Source organism: Lagenorhynchus albirostris, chromosome 5 (assembly GCF_949774975.1).
Source record: "Lagenorhynchus albirostris chromosome 5, mLagAlb1.1, whole genome shotgun sequence".
NCBI classification, from domain to species: Eukaryota; Metazoa; Chordata; class Mammalia; order Artiodactyla; family Delphinidae; genus Lagenorhynchus; species Lagenorhynchus albirostris.
This window is the reverse complement of record NC_083099.1, coordinates 71714311-71728337: the sequence shown is the minus strand read 5'-3', so window position 1 is coordinate 71728337 and position 14027 is coordinate 71714311. Positions and strand designations below refer to the sequence as shown.

The 14027-nt window shown below is 35.0% G+C and overlaps 1 protein-coding gene across 11 annotated transcripts in view; it reads left to right on the top strand.

The window, feature by feature from the left end:
* The window catches only part of ATP13A3 (ATPase 13A3), an 80843-nt gene that overhangs the window by 22798 nt on the left and 44018 nt on the right, over positions 1-14027 (top strand). For 10 of the 11 annotated variants that reach the window (XR_009540729.1, XR_009540728.1, XM_060150319.1 and 7 more), the window contains 12 exons: positions 943-1041; positions 1483-1656; positions 2306-2488; positions 2790-2860; positions 4815-4895; positions 6047-6116; positions 8102-8236; positions 8714-8786; positions 11112-11243; positions 12561-12740; positions 12886-13043; positions 13778-13966. Coding sequence is in view for 9 of the 11 variants with exons in the window: in XM_060150319.1 (XP_060006302.1) it covers positions 991-1041; positions 1483-1656; positions 2306-2488; positions 2790-2860; positions 4815-4895; positions 6047-6116; positions 8102-8236; positions 8714-8786; positions 11112-11243; positions 12561-12740; positions 12886-13043; positions 13778-13966 (1497 nt within the window). In the remaining 2 variants the exon portion in view is untranslated. The remainder of the gene's footprint in view (positions 1-942; positions 1042-1482; positions 1657-2305; positions 2489-2789; positions 2861-4814; positions 4896-6046; positions 6117-8101; positions 8237-8713; positions 8787-11111; positions 11244-12560; positions 12741-12885; positions 13044-13777; positions 13967-14027) is intronic. The other variant, XM_060150322.1, reaches the window with a different exon arrangement.

The window sequence follows — 14027 nt, the reverse complement described above, 5'->3', positions numbered from 1 at the left end:
ATTTTTTGAGTGCCTACCATGTGTCAGACTTGTGCTATACACCATATAGATGAGTGGAGGTATGGCGTCTGGAATGAGGGAGGTAATATTCCCACTGTGTTCTGCAGAGATCAGCCTAGTCTAAAGCAGTGGCTCTCAAACTCTTTGGGCTCAGGGCTCAGACCCTTTTACATTCTTGAAAACTGTTGTGAACCCTAAGGAGCTTTTGTTTATGTGTTATACCTGTTATCGCCACATTAGTTTTTATAGATCTTTAAGAATATTAATTTAATAGAACAGTTATAGATACTACATGTTAAGTAACATATTTTCCAAAAATATATATATTTTCCAGAAGCAAAAAAAAAACGAGAAAACTGGCATTGTTTTACATTTTGCAACTCTCTTTAATGTGTGGCTGAATGTCTAATATTTGAATTTAATCTGTTTTTTTAATACAGGAAAAAGATTTTTGTCAGTGGGCTCAATGAATTTTTTCCTACACAAGCATTATGGGTAGTCAGGAACAATAAGATTGCTCAGTGGACTTGGCATCAGAATGACATAGTCAGTTGAGTGGTCTCCAATAGAGGTACACCTGCCTTAGAGATTAACCCAGCAATTGCCATACATGTGATAGGTGCTCAGTAGATGAGTCTGGGGAATGAAAAAGGAAGAGTCTGTAGAAATAGCTTCTCTCAGAATTTAAATGGCTTTGTAGCAAGGCTAGTGCTAGTATAAATTAATTAATGAACTATGCCAAGTTTTGTGATAGTAGTCAGCCAGGCAGTTTCAAGAGCTGGCACACCATTGAAAATGTCACGAGAATCAGCACTTTAATGACTACTTAAATATCAGTTAAACTTGCATTAAAACAAGAAATCTGGTAGTATGAAGTTAGTATCAGATATAGTCTACCAAGATACAAGATAATGTTCTAATATTTGTTCCTCTTTCCCTCAGTTATCTTCAGTTGTTCTGAAGCACAAGACCTTTCCAACCACTGTAGATATGGACAAAGAAGAAAGAAAGACTATCAACCAGGGTCAAGAAGACGAAATGGTAACTAGCTTTTATAATATACTTATAAAGTGTGAAGAATTTATATTTCTAGGGAAGTAGAAAAGTATATTTAAAAAACTGCTAAACTAAAATACAGTAAAACAACAGCTAAATCGGTGTGCTGTCGTCTTTCTGACTGTGTTTTTGAGTTGGGATTATGTAACACCTCTGGTTCCAGTATAGTTCCTGCTTCACTTGTGAACTGTTAAAACTTAGAGGAAAGAGATATGTTTTTTCATTTGATAATTTAAGAAGTTATATTAGCTAATGCTTAAATATATCCCAAATGCAAATTTTCTAATTTTCCATTTATAAAAAATGTTTAAGGTCAGCTTAATAAAACTCAAGTCTTTGTTGGTGGTATGTGGGGGGAAAGATAGGGTTCTCACTTTGAAATTTACCTCTCATGTCACTTGATGTGTAATCACTATGTCCATGCAGGAGATTTATGGCTATAATTTGTGTCGCTGGAAGCTTGCCATAGTTTCTCTCGGAGTGGTGTGTACTGGCGGCTTTCTTCTCCTGCTCCTCTATTGGATGCCCGAGTGGCGGGTAAAGGCAACCTGTATTAGAGCTGCAGTTAAAGACTGTGAAGTGGTGCTGCTGAGGACTACTGTAAGTCCACGTGTTTACTTGTAGCTGATTATTTGAGGAGTAAAATAATGTCTTTGTGTGTATTCAAAATAAAATACGAAGAGAACATCACTGCTAGGATACAATGAGGAATACTAATCCTAGTATTTCTAAAGCATCTGTGTTTGAAGTGACTATTATCCCAGTGATTAGACTTTAAAGGAATCTTAAAAATGATCACATCTACCCTTTTTTATAGTTCTTGATGCACTGAGAGATTGGATCAGTGGTTGGTCTATCAAGGTCTCTTGACAGGACTGTATCCCAGATCTCTTCTACTGTGCAATGCTGTTGCACCCTAGGATTTGTTTTAAAATCCTAATTGGAAACATTTTATAAGAGGCTTTAATATCTAGTCTCAGTATATAGTTGGATAAATTAAGAAATTATGATCTTTTATGAGATCCTCTCAGTGAAGTATGACATATAAAATGGTGAGCAGTTGAAAGCACTTCATGTTTGAATTTATGCATCTTTGTAATTCGAAATGGTTTAACATTTAGTGAGTGAAAAGTGAACTTTCTCAATTAGAGATAAGTAAATAATATATCGTGTAAAGAATGGAAACCAATATATATGGTTATGTAATATGCATAATTGACTCTTTATCCTTATTCCTTTCTCTTCTAAGGATGAATTCAGAATGTGGTTTTGTGCAAAAATTCGCTTGCTTTCTCTGGAAACTCCCCCATTTTCAAGCCCCAAATCTATGGCTAATAAGGTTTCAAATGGCCATGCAGTTCACTTAACTGAAAATCTGGCTGAAGAGAATAGGCTTGAGATGAATAAATATTCACAGCCTCAATCACAACAGGTATTGTGATCTTAGTCTCAAAGTTCCTTTAAGAACCAGAATTGTTACATTTTATACTATTACGGATAGTCTATAATTTTGTACTTGCAGTTTTTTGTTTGAGATTATATGCATATAAAATGCCTATTTATCATTGTATATAACACTTTAGTTATTTACTAGAAGAAATAGATTACATGTCACATGTGATTGCTTTAATTTTAATAGTTGTTACATTATATGCTAAATTTGTGTTAGTAAACTTAATTGTTAACAAGTGATAATAATGCTTTTTGATATAACCTTTATGTATGTTCTACAGATTCGTTATTTCACCCACCATAGTGTAAAATACTTCTGGAATGATACCCTTCACAATTTTGTTTTCTTAAAGTACGTACTTTTCTTTTGTTTGGATTATGAGTATCTTGATAATGTTTTAGCTAGAAAAGAATTCATTTTAGTGTTACATAAAATTGAAGAGGTTTTTGTTACATAACTTTCATTCACTTGTTCATTAATAACTTCTTGGTGTTATTTGAATACTTACTAACCATTTTAGAATAAATCCTATCTGCAGCTTGTACCTTGGCAAAACTTACATAAAAGTTAGAAGCAGTATGCTCCCAAAATCCAGTCCTTTTCTTTTTGAGGATTCATCTAAAGTGAATTTTGAGTATACCTTTATTATTTATTTATTTATTTATTTATTTATTTATTTATATTTTTGTGGTATGCGGGCCTCTCACTGTTGTGGCCTTTCCCGTTGCGGAGCACAGGCTCCGGATGCGCAGGCTCCGCGGCCGTGGCTCATGGGCCCAGCCACTCCGCGGCATGTGGGATCTTCCTGGACCGGGGCACGAACCCGTGTCCCCTGCATTGGCAGGTGGACTCTCAACCACTGCGCCACCAGGGAAGCCCTGAGTATACCTTTTAGTCTTTCAGTTCTTTTTCTTTTTGAGGGTTCACCTCAAAGTGAATTTCGAGTGTACCTTTTAGCCTGTCAGCGTATCTGAATTATCACCTCTCAATTTCCTGACAGTTCCATCCACTTGTACTTGAGGGATGGAGTGATAGACAAACATAAATTTCACTTTAATATGTGGATAAAGATGGGACATCATCAAACAAGTTAAGCCTTGGGTAGGACATATTGGAATAATCCTTTAAAATTTATTTTTTGTGGAGGCTTCAAATGATATAAGTACTAAACTAGGATTCTATTTTTATTGCTGTTAAAGTGATTAAACACTGTTAAGTATCGTTGCTTGAGAGTGGCAAAGGAATTCTTAATATTATCAGTAAAAAAAGAATCACCTTGTGAACATTTAAAATGTTCATGCCTGGATTTTTTTCCTCAGACACTAAAGAATTGGTATATTCTGGAATGGAGCAGGGCAATTCCACATGCCTACTTCTGAAGACCATTCCTAGTTAAGAACCATTGATTTCTTTATAGAACACTGCCTATAAATTGTCATTTTGTTTTTTAAAAAAATTTTGACTTGGAGCTGATCCCTGCTACCTTTGGAGAAGTAATCCATCTCAGTGGGAAAAAAGAGTCAAACATATTTGCTGTGTAGCCTTTGCCAACCATACCAACTTGTAGAATTTAAACTTATCCCAGTGATAGCAGCTAATCATGGGGCTTGGTTTTTCTATCTGAAAAAAGTAGAAAAGGATTGGAGTTAAATGATGTGTTATATTCTCTTTAGAGTTTTTCTGAATAGCATCTCAGTTAAAATAAGCATAATTAAGACATTTGTGGTGGAAAGTAGATATGCTAGTTGAATCCCAGTTTTAATAGTTACAGATTTTAGACATTGCCTGTGACTCATACAGATTCGGCACTTCTCTTCTCAGTATGTATTAGATGAGGGAAGGATTTAGATGGATGCTTTTGTAGAAAGAAAAATGAGTAGGACTTCTTAGAGTGAAGCTTAAAAATTGAAGAGGGAAAACTAGATAAAAAGTAAAAACTTTTTCATCTTTAGTTTGGAATTCTTGAGTTAGTCATACTTTAATTTTATTAATTATTTGCTCTTAAAACTTTGGCACAGACTTAAAGGATAATAATATTGTTACATAAGCTCGAGTATTGAGAGCCATCTTATTATGTGACACGTTGGATAATTTAGAAGTTGCCATATTTGAGACTTAGACCTTTCATTATTGTTTTATCTTAGGAATTGGAGATTTAAAAATTGTCATCCATATCTCAGTTTTTGTTAGGGGTTTCTGTTTGTAAGGAAGTCACACTTTAAAACCAGGAATATAGAAAAATGAGGCATTGAGAAATATGGATATTTTAAACTTTGTTTAAAGTAAAAACTTTGGATTTATTTAGGGGACTGGATGAAGGTGTTTCTTGTACGTCAATTTATGAAAAGCATAGTGCAGGACTGACAAAGGGGATGCATGCCTACAGGTAATTTTTATCCAACTAAAGTTAGACCTATTATCAAAATTCCTAAATAAAGTAGTATATATAGTCTACCCTTTTACCATATAGTTGTAATATTAACAGGTATTTAAGTATTATAGTAGATGACAACTTATTGATATTTTATTTGGGTAACATTGTCTCTCAGCTTAAGAATTATAAAAATGTTGAAGCTGATTTTGAAGTGAATATCCCTGATAATATACTGTATTTCATCAGTTCTAAGGTGCACACTTCCCTGCATTTTAACATCTCTATAAGGAGGGTGTGTCATACAGTGGGTGGAGTGTCATCCTTTACTTGACAGCATTTTTGTCTTTCTTGATAGTACATAAAATCATGGAATGTCTTACAATTCAAATCTTAGATTTACTGAAATGTTGGGAATTGTAAGCATGAGCTCAAATTTACCACAATGAAAATTTGTAAATTGGGAGACATAATCCTTCTTATAGTGTTATTCTTTGCTAAAGTATAAAAGTATACCAGTGTATTACATATCGTAGAGATAAATGCCTTTTTCAACTACACTAGAAATTTTCTTGTACTCCTATAGCATGTTCTTTCAAAGGGTTGGAATATAAATTCATTCATTCAGGCTTCTACTTCATAAAAGGCAAGAATTAATGTATCATATAGGAAGTACTATTATAAGGAATTTAAGTGGAAGGTTTTAAGCAACTTAAGCATTAAAAAAAGCCAAATGTATAATGTTCTGAAATAAACATTTTTAGTACAGTATTCTTATTAGAAAAATAGTACAGGACCCCTCAAATTTACTTACGTAGTCTCTTGCAAAAATTAATTGCAATTCAAAATTGTTGAGATGTATTTTGTTCATGGGTGGAAAAGAAAGTCTTTTGTTGATATGGTTATTATAGACTAGTGGGAAAGGTACTTGTCACACAAAAAGATAAAGTGATAACAGTATAGTTATCCAGTATGGACTACATTGATTTAAATACTGTAGATAGAGAGTTTAAATTGTAGAAGACAGCTGTTTAGAAACATGAACGTTTAAGTTCTGGATTTAAGGAGCAGTCGGTGGTTTGAGCCTTATCTAACGCAATGCCTTCCCTAAATTGTTATTATGATATAATATAATGTAATATTATTATTGTATTTTCCTGTTTTAGAAAATTGCTTTATGGAGTAAATGAAATTGCTGTGAAAGTGCCTTCAGTTTTTAAGCTTCTAATTAAGGAGGTAAGACAATTGTACTTGTCTCAACATTTGTGATCAATAGGTTTGCCATTTGAAAAGAGCCAGGATTTAAGTAATGATATCCTTGGTGTTTTGTTTCCTAACTTCTCTTTGCTTATTTTTTTACTTGGAAGGGCAGAAAGATATTCCTCTGATAGATCAGTAATTTGGGAGCATGATTACTTTTTTATTTTGTCTAATTTTTTTCTTTTCGAAGTCTGTTGTTTTTTGTTTTTTTACTCTCAGGAAGTTGCACATCTAAACCTTGCCCTATTTTACAGAGGTATACACCTGTCTTTTCTTTTTTCCCGCTAATTTTTTTGGCCGCGCTGTGTGGCATGTGGGATCTTAGTTCCCTGACCAGGGATCGAACCTGTGCCCTCTGCAGTGGAAGCGTGGAATCTTAACCACTGGACGACCAGGGAAGTCCCTCCTTCTAATTTTAAAAGCGATTAATCATGTTTTCTTCAGGTGGTACACTCTTAGGAACTAGGCATTGTGCCAGAAGTTTGGAATTAAAAACATGACATGATGAGTAACAATGAGGAGCTTGCACTTTAGCCCAGGAGTAATACATGTCAGTAGTTACTGTGGTGACCCTTCAGTTGTAAGAGCCTTAGAAGCGGTGGGGAATGAGGGATTGCAGGCATGTAAAGGAAGGAGTAAGTGGTTTTGCCGAGGAGAGTGGGTTCTCCAGTCTTTCTGGTTTGGGGCTAAAGTATAGAATTAGCTGTATTGAGTGAATACTTTTAGTAGAAGGTACAGCTTGTTTTCCGTCAGTTCCTGAGAGTGGCCATATAATGCTGCTTTAGAGCATAGCAAAGTGTAATAATGATTAGGAATTAGAAACACTGGTTTATAATGTGACTTCATCAGTAACTAGCTTTGGTCATTAGAAGACCTTTCTCCCTGCTGTTCCTTTATTGGTAAAATTGTAGGAAATCCTTTAATGATCTCATTTGATTTTTTTTTAAGGGAACTTTTATTTATTTATTTATTTGATTTATTTATTTATGGCTGCTTTGGGTCTTCGTTGCTGCGCGGGCTTTCTTTAGTTGCAGTGAGCGGGGGCTGCTCTTCATTGCGGTGTGTGGGTTTCTCATTGCAATGGATTCTTTTGTTGCGGAGCACGGGCTCTAGACACATGGGCTTCAGTAGTTGTGGCTCATGGGCTCTAGAGTGCAGGCTGAGTAGTTGTGGCGCACGGGCTTAGTTGCTCCGCGGCATATAGGGTCTTCCCGGACCAGGGCTCAAACCCGTGTCCCCCTGCATTGGCAGGCGGATTCTTAGCCACTGGGCCACCAGGGAAGCCCATCTCGTTTGATATTGAAGTAAAATGGGACTATATATGTGAAAGTGCTTTAAAAAGTACAGAAGCATCAATTTTAAAACATTGGGGGTTATTAATGAAATTGGTAAAATACTATAAAATTTGGGTAAACAAAGTCCATTGCCAGGACTCCTTATCTTTTTTTTAATTCAGATTTTAATACTTAATTATTTCCTTAGAGAAAGCAAAACTGTAACTTATTTCATGTTTGTCTTCTCTTTGGACTCCAGTGAACCTTTGACTTATAAGTAAATTAGTGCTTCGAGTTCATAATAAGTAAACGTTTGTTCCAGTTGGTTAAAAGTTTTTGTATCCTTTAGCAGCACAGTAATTATTGAAAGTAAATGTATTTTATTGCTAAAGCAGAATGAAGAACAGCTAAATTCACACGTGTTAGCTGTTTCTAGCTGAATCTGTATTTGGGTTTGGTATGAACCTAAATGGATGCAAATAAATTAAGCTTATTTAGTCAAACTCTAGTAGTTTGATGGTAAAAAAAAAAAAAAAAAAAAAGTAATATCTTGCCCTGTCTTTGGGTAGTTACTTGTTACCGTAGGATACTACAGAGCTTATCCTGTAAGTATCCTGTTGGTTATTTCTTAAATCTGTATGCTTATAAATATCTCATTCAATTTGACTTAAAAATCTTGTTTTTTAGGTTCTCAACCCATTTTACATTTTCCAGCTGTTCAGTGTTATACTGTGGAGCACAGATGAATACTATTACTATGCTATAGCCATTGTGATTATGTCTGTAGTATCAATTATAAGCTCCCTATATGCCATTAGAAAGGTAAGTCCAATTTATTATGGGTTTCACAAATGTGTTTGTATTTTGTAATAACACGTAAGGTGTGTAGAATGATGCTTGGTATAACGTAAGTACTCCATACAGTTATTCTTTAGTTATGTGAATATGTACTCCCTTTCCCTCTTTTTTGAGGTGGGGGAAGGCAGCTGCTTTTTAAGAGTCAATGTATCGCTTGACTGCTTTGAGGCTGTAGGATCTATAGTTGCTTATCTAAGACTGGAATACTGGAGGGCTGATTCTGCTGTTTTCAGGGCTGTCTCATTAAAGTGCTTCTTATTTTGTCTAATGTTTTGAGCTAAAATATTGAATGATCTTTGAATCTTTTGGTCTTGACCTTTTCAAAGGCAGAGTGATATGAATTTATTATTTTAGCTTACCTTATTTTATATTACCCTTGCTTTCTAATAGCTTGAAGAGTTAGTTTATATTAACAAGTTAAATTTTTTTTCCCTGATTCAGCAATATATTATGTTGCATGACATGGTGGCAGCTCACAGTACTGTGAGAGTTTCAGTTTGCAGAGTAAATGAAGGTAAGTAAGTACTTCAGTTTACTCTTGGAAAAGTAAATTTAAAAAGATTTCCACTAAACCCTAATGTGTGAAGCAAGCCCAATATATTATACATATAGACTTATTTCCATAAGAAATAAAAATGTGTGTTTGGATTTGTACTCATGTTTCTGTATCAAATTCATTCATTTATGTGAAATTGTATTTTTCTATAATGTGACACATACTATACTAGACTCTTGGGATACAGTGGATGGACATAGTCCTTGCCATCATTGAACTTCAGTCTAGTTGGAAAGACATGATAAACAGAAACAGTAACGTGTGATAAATGCTATGATAGGGAGAAGTCAAGGTTAGATATTAGAGCTCATTTACTGTAGGTGTCAGGGATGCCTTCTTTGAAAAGGTATTCTTAAGTGATTGAATTAGACAGATAAAAAGTAGGTGAGAAAGTGGTAAGGTGGGGGTGAGAGAGGGATAGAGGAGGGTTCTAAGTGCCCAGAGGCCTGGGTATTAGAGAGAGTTTTGTCATTGTAATAACTGAAAGCAATTCAGTGGCAGCAACTAGATAGTGGACAGCCTTTTAAGGCTTGTTAAGGGATTTGGACTCTCCCAAAAGGCAGTGGAAAGCCATTGAAGAGTTTTAAGTAGGAGAGTGATATGATCATATTTGCCTATTTGAAAAAATCATTCTGGCTGCCATGTTCGAACTTATTTAGAGGGGATTAATATTAAAGGCATGAAATGAATCAGGGTGAGGGTTGTGGAGATGGAGAGTGGTGAGATGGGTTTGAAAGATACTTAAATGTGGGCATTGAAGATTTGATGATTCATTGGATGCAAGGTGATACAGTGGTGTCAGGCTGGGGGCATGGATATTGGTGTCATTTAATTAAATAGGGAACACTGGAGGAGAAGCAGGATTGTAGGGAAGGATAATGTTTTGGACACGTTAGTTTGGTGAGATATTGAAGAGGTAAAGGAGATAAAGGGGAGGCAGCACAGCATCATGGGCCTTGGAGACAGTAGCCGCTTTGATTGATCAGGAAAACCAAATCAGTCTGCATTCTCTTGGCTCAGTATACTACATCCAGGTGTAAACCCAAGTTGGCCTGGCAGGTTGCTTTCTTCCTTGCGCTTCCTGGTCACTTGCTAGAGTACTAGCTGATAGTTTCTGCCTCCCTAGCTGCAGTCTTAGATGTGTAGCTTATTGGTGCTCCTCTTCTCCCCACTCTGCTGCTGCTGAAGGTCCTGGGGATGCTAGGACAGATGCACTGCTCAGTGTTTAGCTTCCTTATCCCCTTTGTATAGTCCAACAGATCATTGATATTTAGTTTCTCAGTGCACCTAAGAGGGTTAGAATTTCACGTGGCATTAAGGCATTGAGTCACGTTTTTAAAATAAGGGATCTTATTAAGAAATGAAGATTATTATACTTACTACATGCAAAATAGCATCAGAATTCTTTAAAAGTTGTTTCCTCATAGCTTAGTAAACTACTTCTACCTTTTTTTAGAAAGGGAAGAGTATTTGTCCTGCAGACTGACATCACAAACAGTAGTTTTCTCCTCACCCATCTTTGCTTAGAAACCAGTGTAAGTCTCTTCTAAGCATAGTTTAATAAAATCTAGGGGTAGGGGAAGAGAGAGAGAATGCCCAAATATAAGGCCACCTTTTACTTGGGAAGATCATTAAAGAAATGTTTAACTAACTTGAATATAATACATAAATTTCTAAGGAAATAACGAACTAGGTATGACAAAGTTTAATTTATTTTATAAATTGATTTAAAATAATATCTAAGATATTTTGGGACTATTTTAGGAATATTGAGAAAACAATGAGACATTATGGATTATAAATAGTAGCAACAAGAAAAAGAATGCTGTTAAAAAAGAAAGTGCTAAAATTTCAATGCTTTTATCTGTTTCCAAGGGATTACAGAAATCTGAGTTTATTTACCTGTTGCAGGGGGTCTCCTGTGTGGATTCATCATCTGTTTACTCATAGGGCTGATAGCTAAGATTGAGCATCCACCGTTGTAATGAGTGTTGAAGCCCACCTACCTGTTAGCTTAGAGGGGACTTGGCATCAACTCTGTGCAGTTGGCATCCTATCCAGGGACAAACTAGCTGACACATTTAGACACCATGCTTTGTTAGCTTAAGGAATAATAATCTTATTTGTCAAAACTCTTCATCTATTGGGATTTTTCTATTTAACTCCATTATATTTTTAATGTATTTTTGAGATCAGGTGGCCTTTGGATAGATCTTTTGTTTGCTGTATTCTTATTCCAAGTTAAAGAATATTCTTTTCAGACTTTTCTTTCTTTCAATTCAGAAATCGAAGAGATCTTTTCTACAGATCTTGTGCCAGGAGATGTCATGGTCATTCCATTAAATGGGACAGTCATGCCTTGTGATGCAGTACTTATTAATGGTACTTGTATTGTAAATGAAAGCATGTTAACAGGTAAACTAAATTAAATGAGTAAAACCCAGATGAGTTGTTTATAATGATACTAGGATTAAGTAGTTGTTGATTAAGCTATGTCACAATTAACTGTGCTGTTTGTGTCCTTTACTTATGAATGTCATGAATGTGATAGATATTTGTGAAAAGATTTTTTTTTTTATTTTGAGGGAACCAAATTCTGCATTATACTCAGCTGTGACACTAAAGCACAATGCTGTTGTTCACGATATCTCGTCCTTCTTCTGTCCATTCTTTTGACATGAGGAAATGCTTTATCGTAAGGGAAGAGGAAAGAAATCCTTTGCCCACAGCATATTTACTTCTCACTTTGATATGCAAAAAGTGGGACTAGAAGAGTTGATATTTTTATTAAATTGGGGAGAAATAGACTTTAAAATAGCTTCCCTTTGGAAACTCACAATCTGGAGGTAGAGCTTTATATCTTTATTTTTTTAAATTTAATTTAATTTAATTAAAAAATTTTTTTTCTTTGAACATTTTTTTAACATCTTTATTGGAGTATAATTGCTTTACATTGTTGTGTTAGTTGCTGCATAACAAAGTGAATCAGCTATGTGTATATATCTTTTTATCATGACTATTTTTTAATTGTCATAGTCAACCTGGCAAGAAAGTGATTCCTATATAATACATTTTTGAACTGTTAAGAGTCTTAAAACACACTCATACACATAAATATCCCCACACACCTGTCACCTTTGACATAAGAAGTGTGAATGCTACAGAGCACTACATTTTAATGTTAAAAGAATTTGGCTCTTTTTTTTTGGCTCTTTTTTACTGTTAGAGAATTATCATACTCCTCTGCCTTGCTCGGATGCTTGTTCTCTTCTTACTCGTGTGTGTGTGGTGCGTGTGTGTGTGGTGTGTGTGTGTGCGCGCGCGCGCGCTTGTGGTCTGGGAGTGGGTGGGATTAGGAGTGGATCTTCACATGTTGTGTGTGCTTGGGGTTGCAGAGTACTTCCTAGGTTAGTTCTCAGGGATACCAGAACAGGTGCTGAGGCAACGGTAGCAACCTTGTCTTCTTATTTGAAACTTGGCACAGTTATTTCCAACTGATTACCTTTGAGTCACAGATCACTTTCAGGAATTATTGTGGAAGACAAAATTTGATATTTCTGGGTAAGGAAATTGATAGACCAAAAGCTAATTGATTAAGCTATGTTATTCACATGTGAGAACTGTTAATAACTGTTGTCAACAGTATGATAACATTTAGGATATTTAACAACTCAAGATTTGTGTGTTTGATACTGATTTCTATGCTTTAACTTACGGATTTTTTTTTTAAAGGAGAGAGTGTTCCAGTGACAAAGACTAATTTGCCAAATCCTTCAGTGGACGTAAAAGGAATGGGAGATGAATTATATAGTCCAGAAACACATAGACGACACACTTTGTTTTGTGGGACAACTGTTATTCAAACTCGTTTCTACACCGGAGAGCTTGTCAAAGCCATAGTAGTTAGAACAGGTAGAAAATATTTAATCTTGTCTTGCATGGTTTAGCACATTTGAAGCCTATCGAATGCTTAATAAGAGATTCTGTTTTGAGAGATAATTCTCATTTTCTTATAAAAATACTATATAATCATTTTATTCTTTAATTTTTTTGAAAGGATTTAGTACTTCCAAAGGACAGCTTGTCCGCTCCATATTGTATCCCAAACCAACTGATTTTAAACTCTACAGAGATGCCTACTTATTTCTACTGTGTCTTGTGGCGGTGGCTGGCATTGGGTTTATCTACACTATTATCAATAGCATTTTAAATGAGGTATGTACATGGGACCCTTAATAGAGTTTGATTCTTAGTTTGATTCACATGTGGCTCTTGAAGATTTGAAATGTAGCTAGTGAGACTGAAAAATTAAAATTTTAATTTAATTTAAATGAATTTAACTTAAAAAAAAAGCCATATGAGACTTGTAGCTATTATGTTAGAAGGTACAGATCTAGAACATCACCATAAAAGCAGAAAGTTTTGATCAGCTCTGGTTTAGATGATCTTTTATTTGCTCTCTGGTTACTTTAAAAGAGGGAGGAGTGATCCCATACTCACCAAAAGCTTTATTTTTTCTTTTTTTAACCTCTGGTATATACAGCATTAAAATTATTTGTGATTACTGAATTGAAGGTATTTCTAAGGGACGTTGTCAAATTTCTTTTTTCTATCCCCTATAGAGACTAGCATAGTAGTAAGAGTCAATATCTGATAATATTTGTTGACTTTGAAGTATGTAGTGTATGAAGTATATGGGGCTATTAAAGTAAGAATTAGCTTTAAAAATAGCTCATTCCCACAGTCCACTGACAATTCATTGAGCTTTCCATTTTGCAGAATGTCTAAAGGGAAAAAAATTATAGATAGTTAATACATGAATATACATACACACTTATTATATATAAGATTAAAAATGGTTTATAGACTTTTCACTAAAGAAATACCCCCATTGGGTTAATAAATATTTAATATTGGGGGTCTGACATTTATTTTTATGTTAACTGTAGGTAGAAGTTGGGGATATAATTATCGAGTCTCTTGATATCATTACAATTACTGTGCCGCCTGCACTTCCTGCCGCAATGACTGCTGGCATTGTGTATGCCCAAAGAAGACTGAAAAAAGTGGGCATTTTCTGTATCAGTCCCCAAAGGATAAACATCTGTGGACAACTGAATCTTGTTTGCTTTGACAAGGTTGGTTCAATGTCAATAATCATTGTCAAAGGTCACTTTGTAGCTTTTTAAGTCTAAAGTA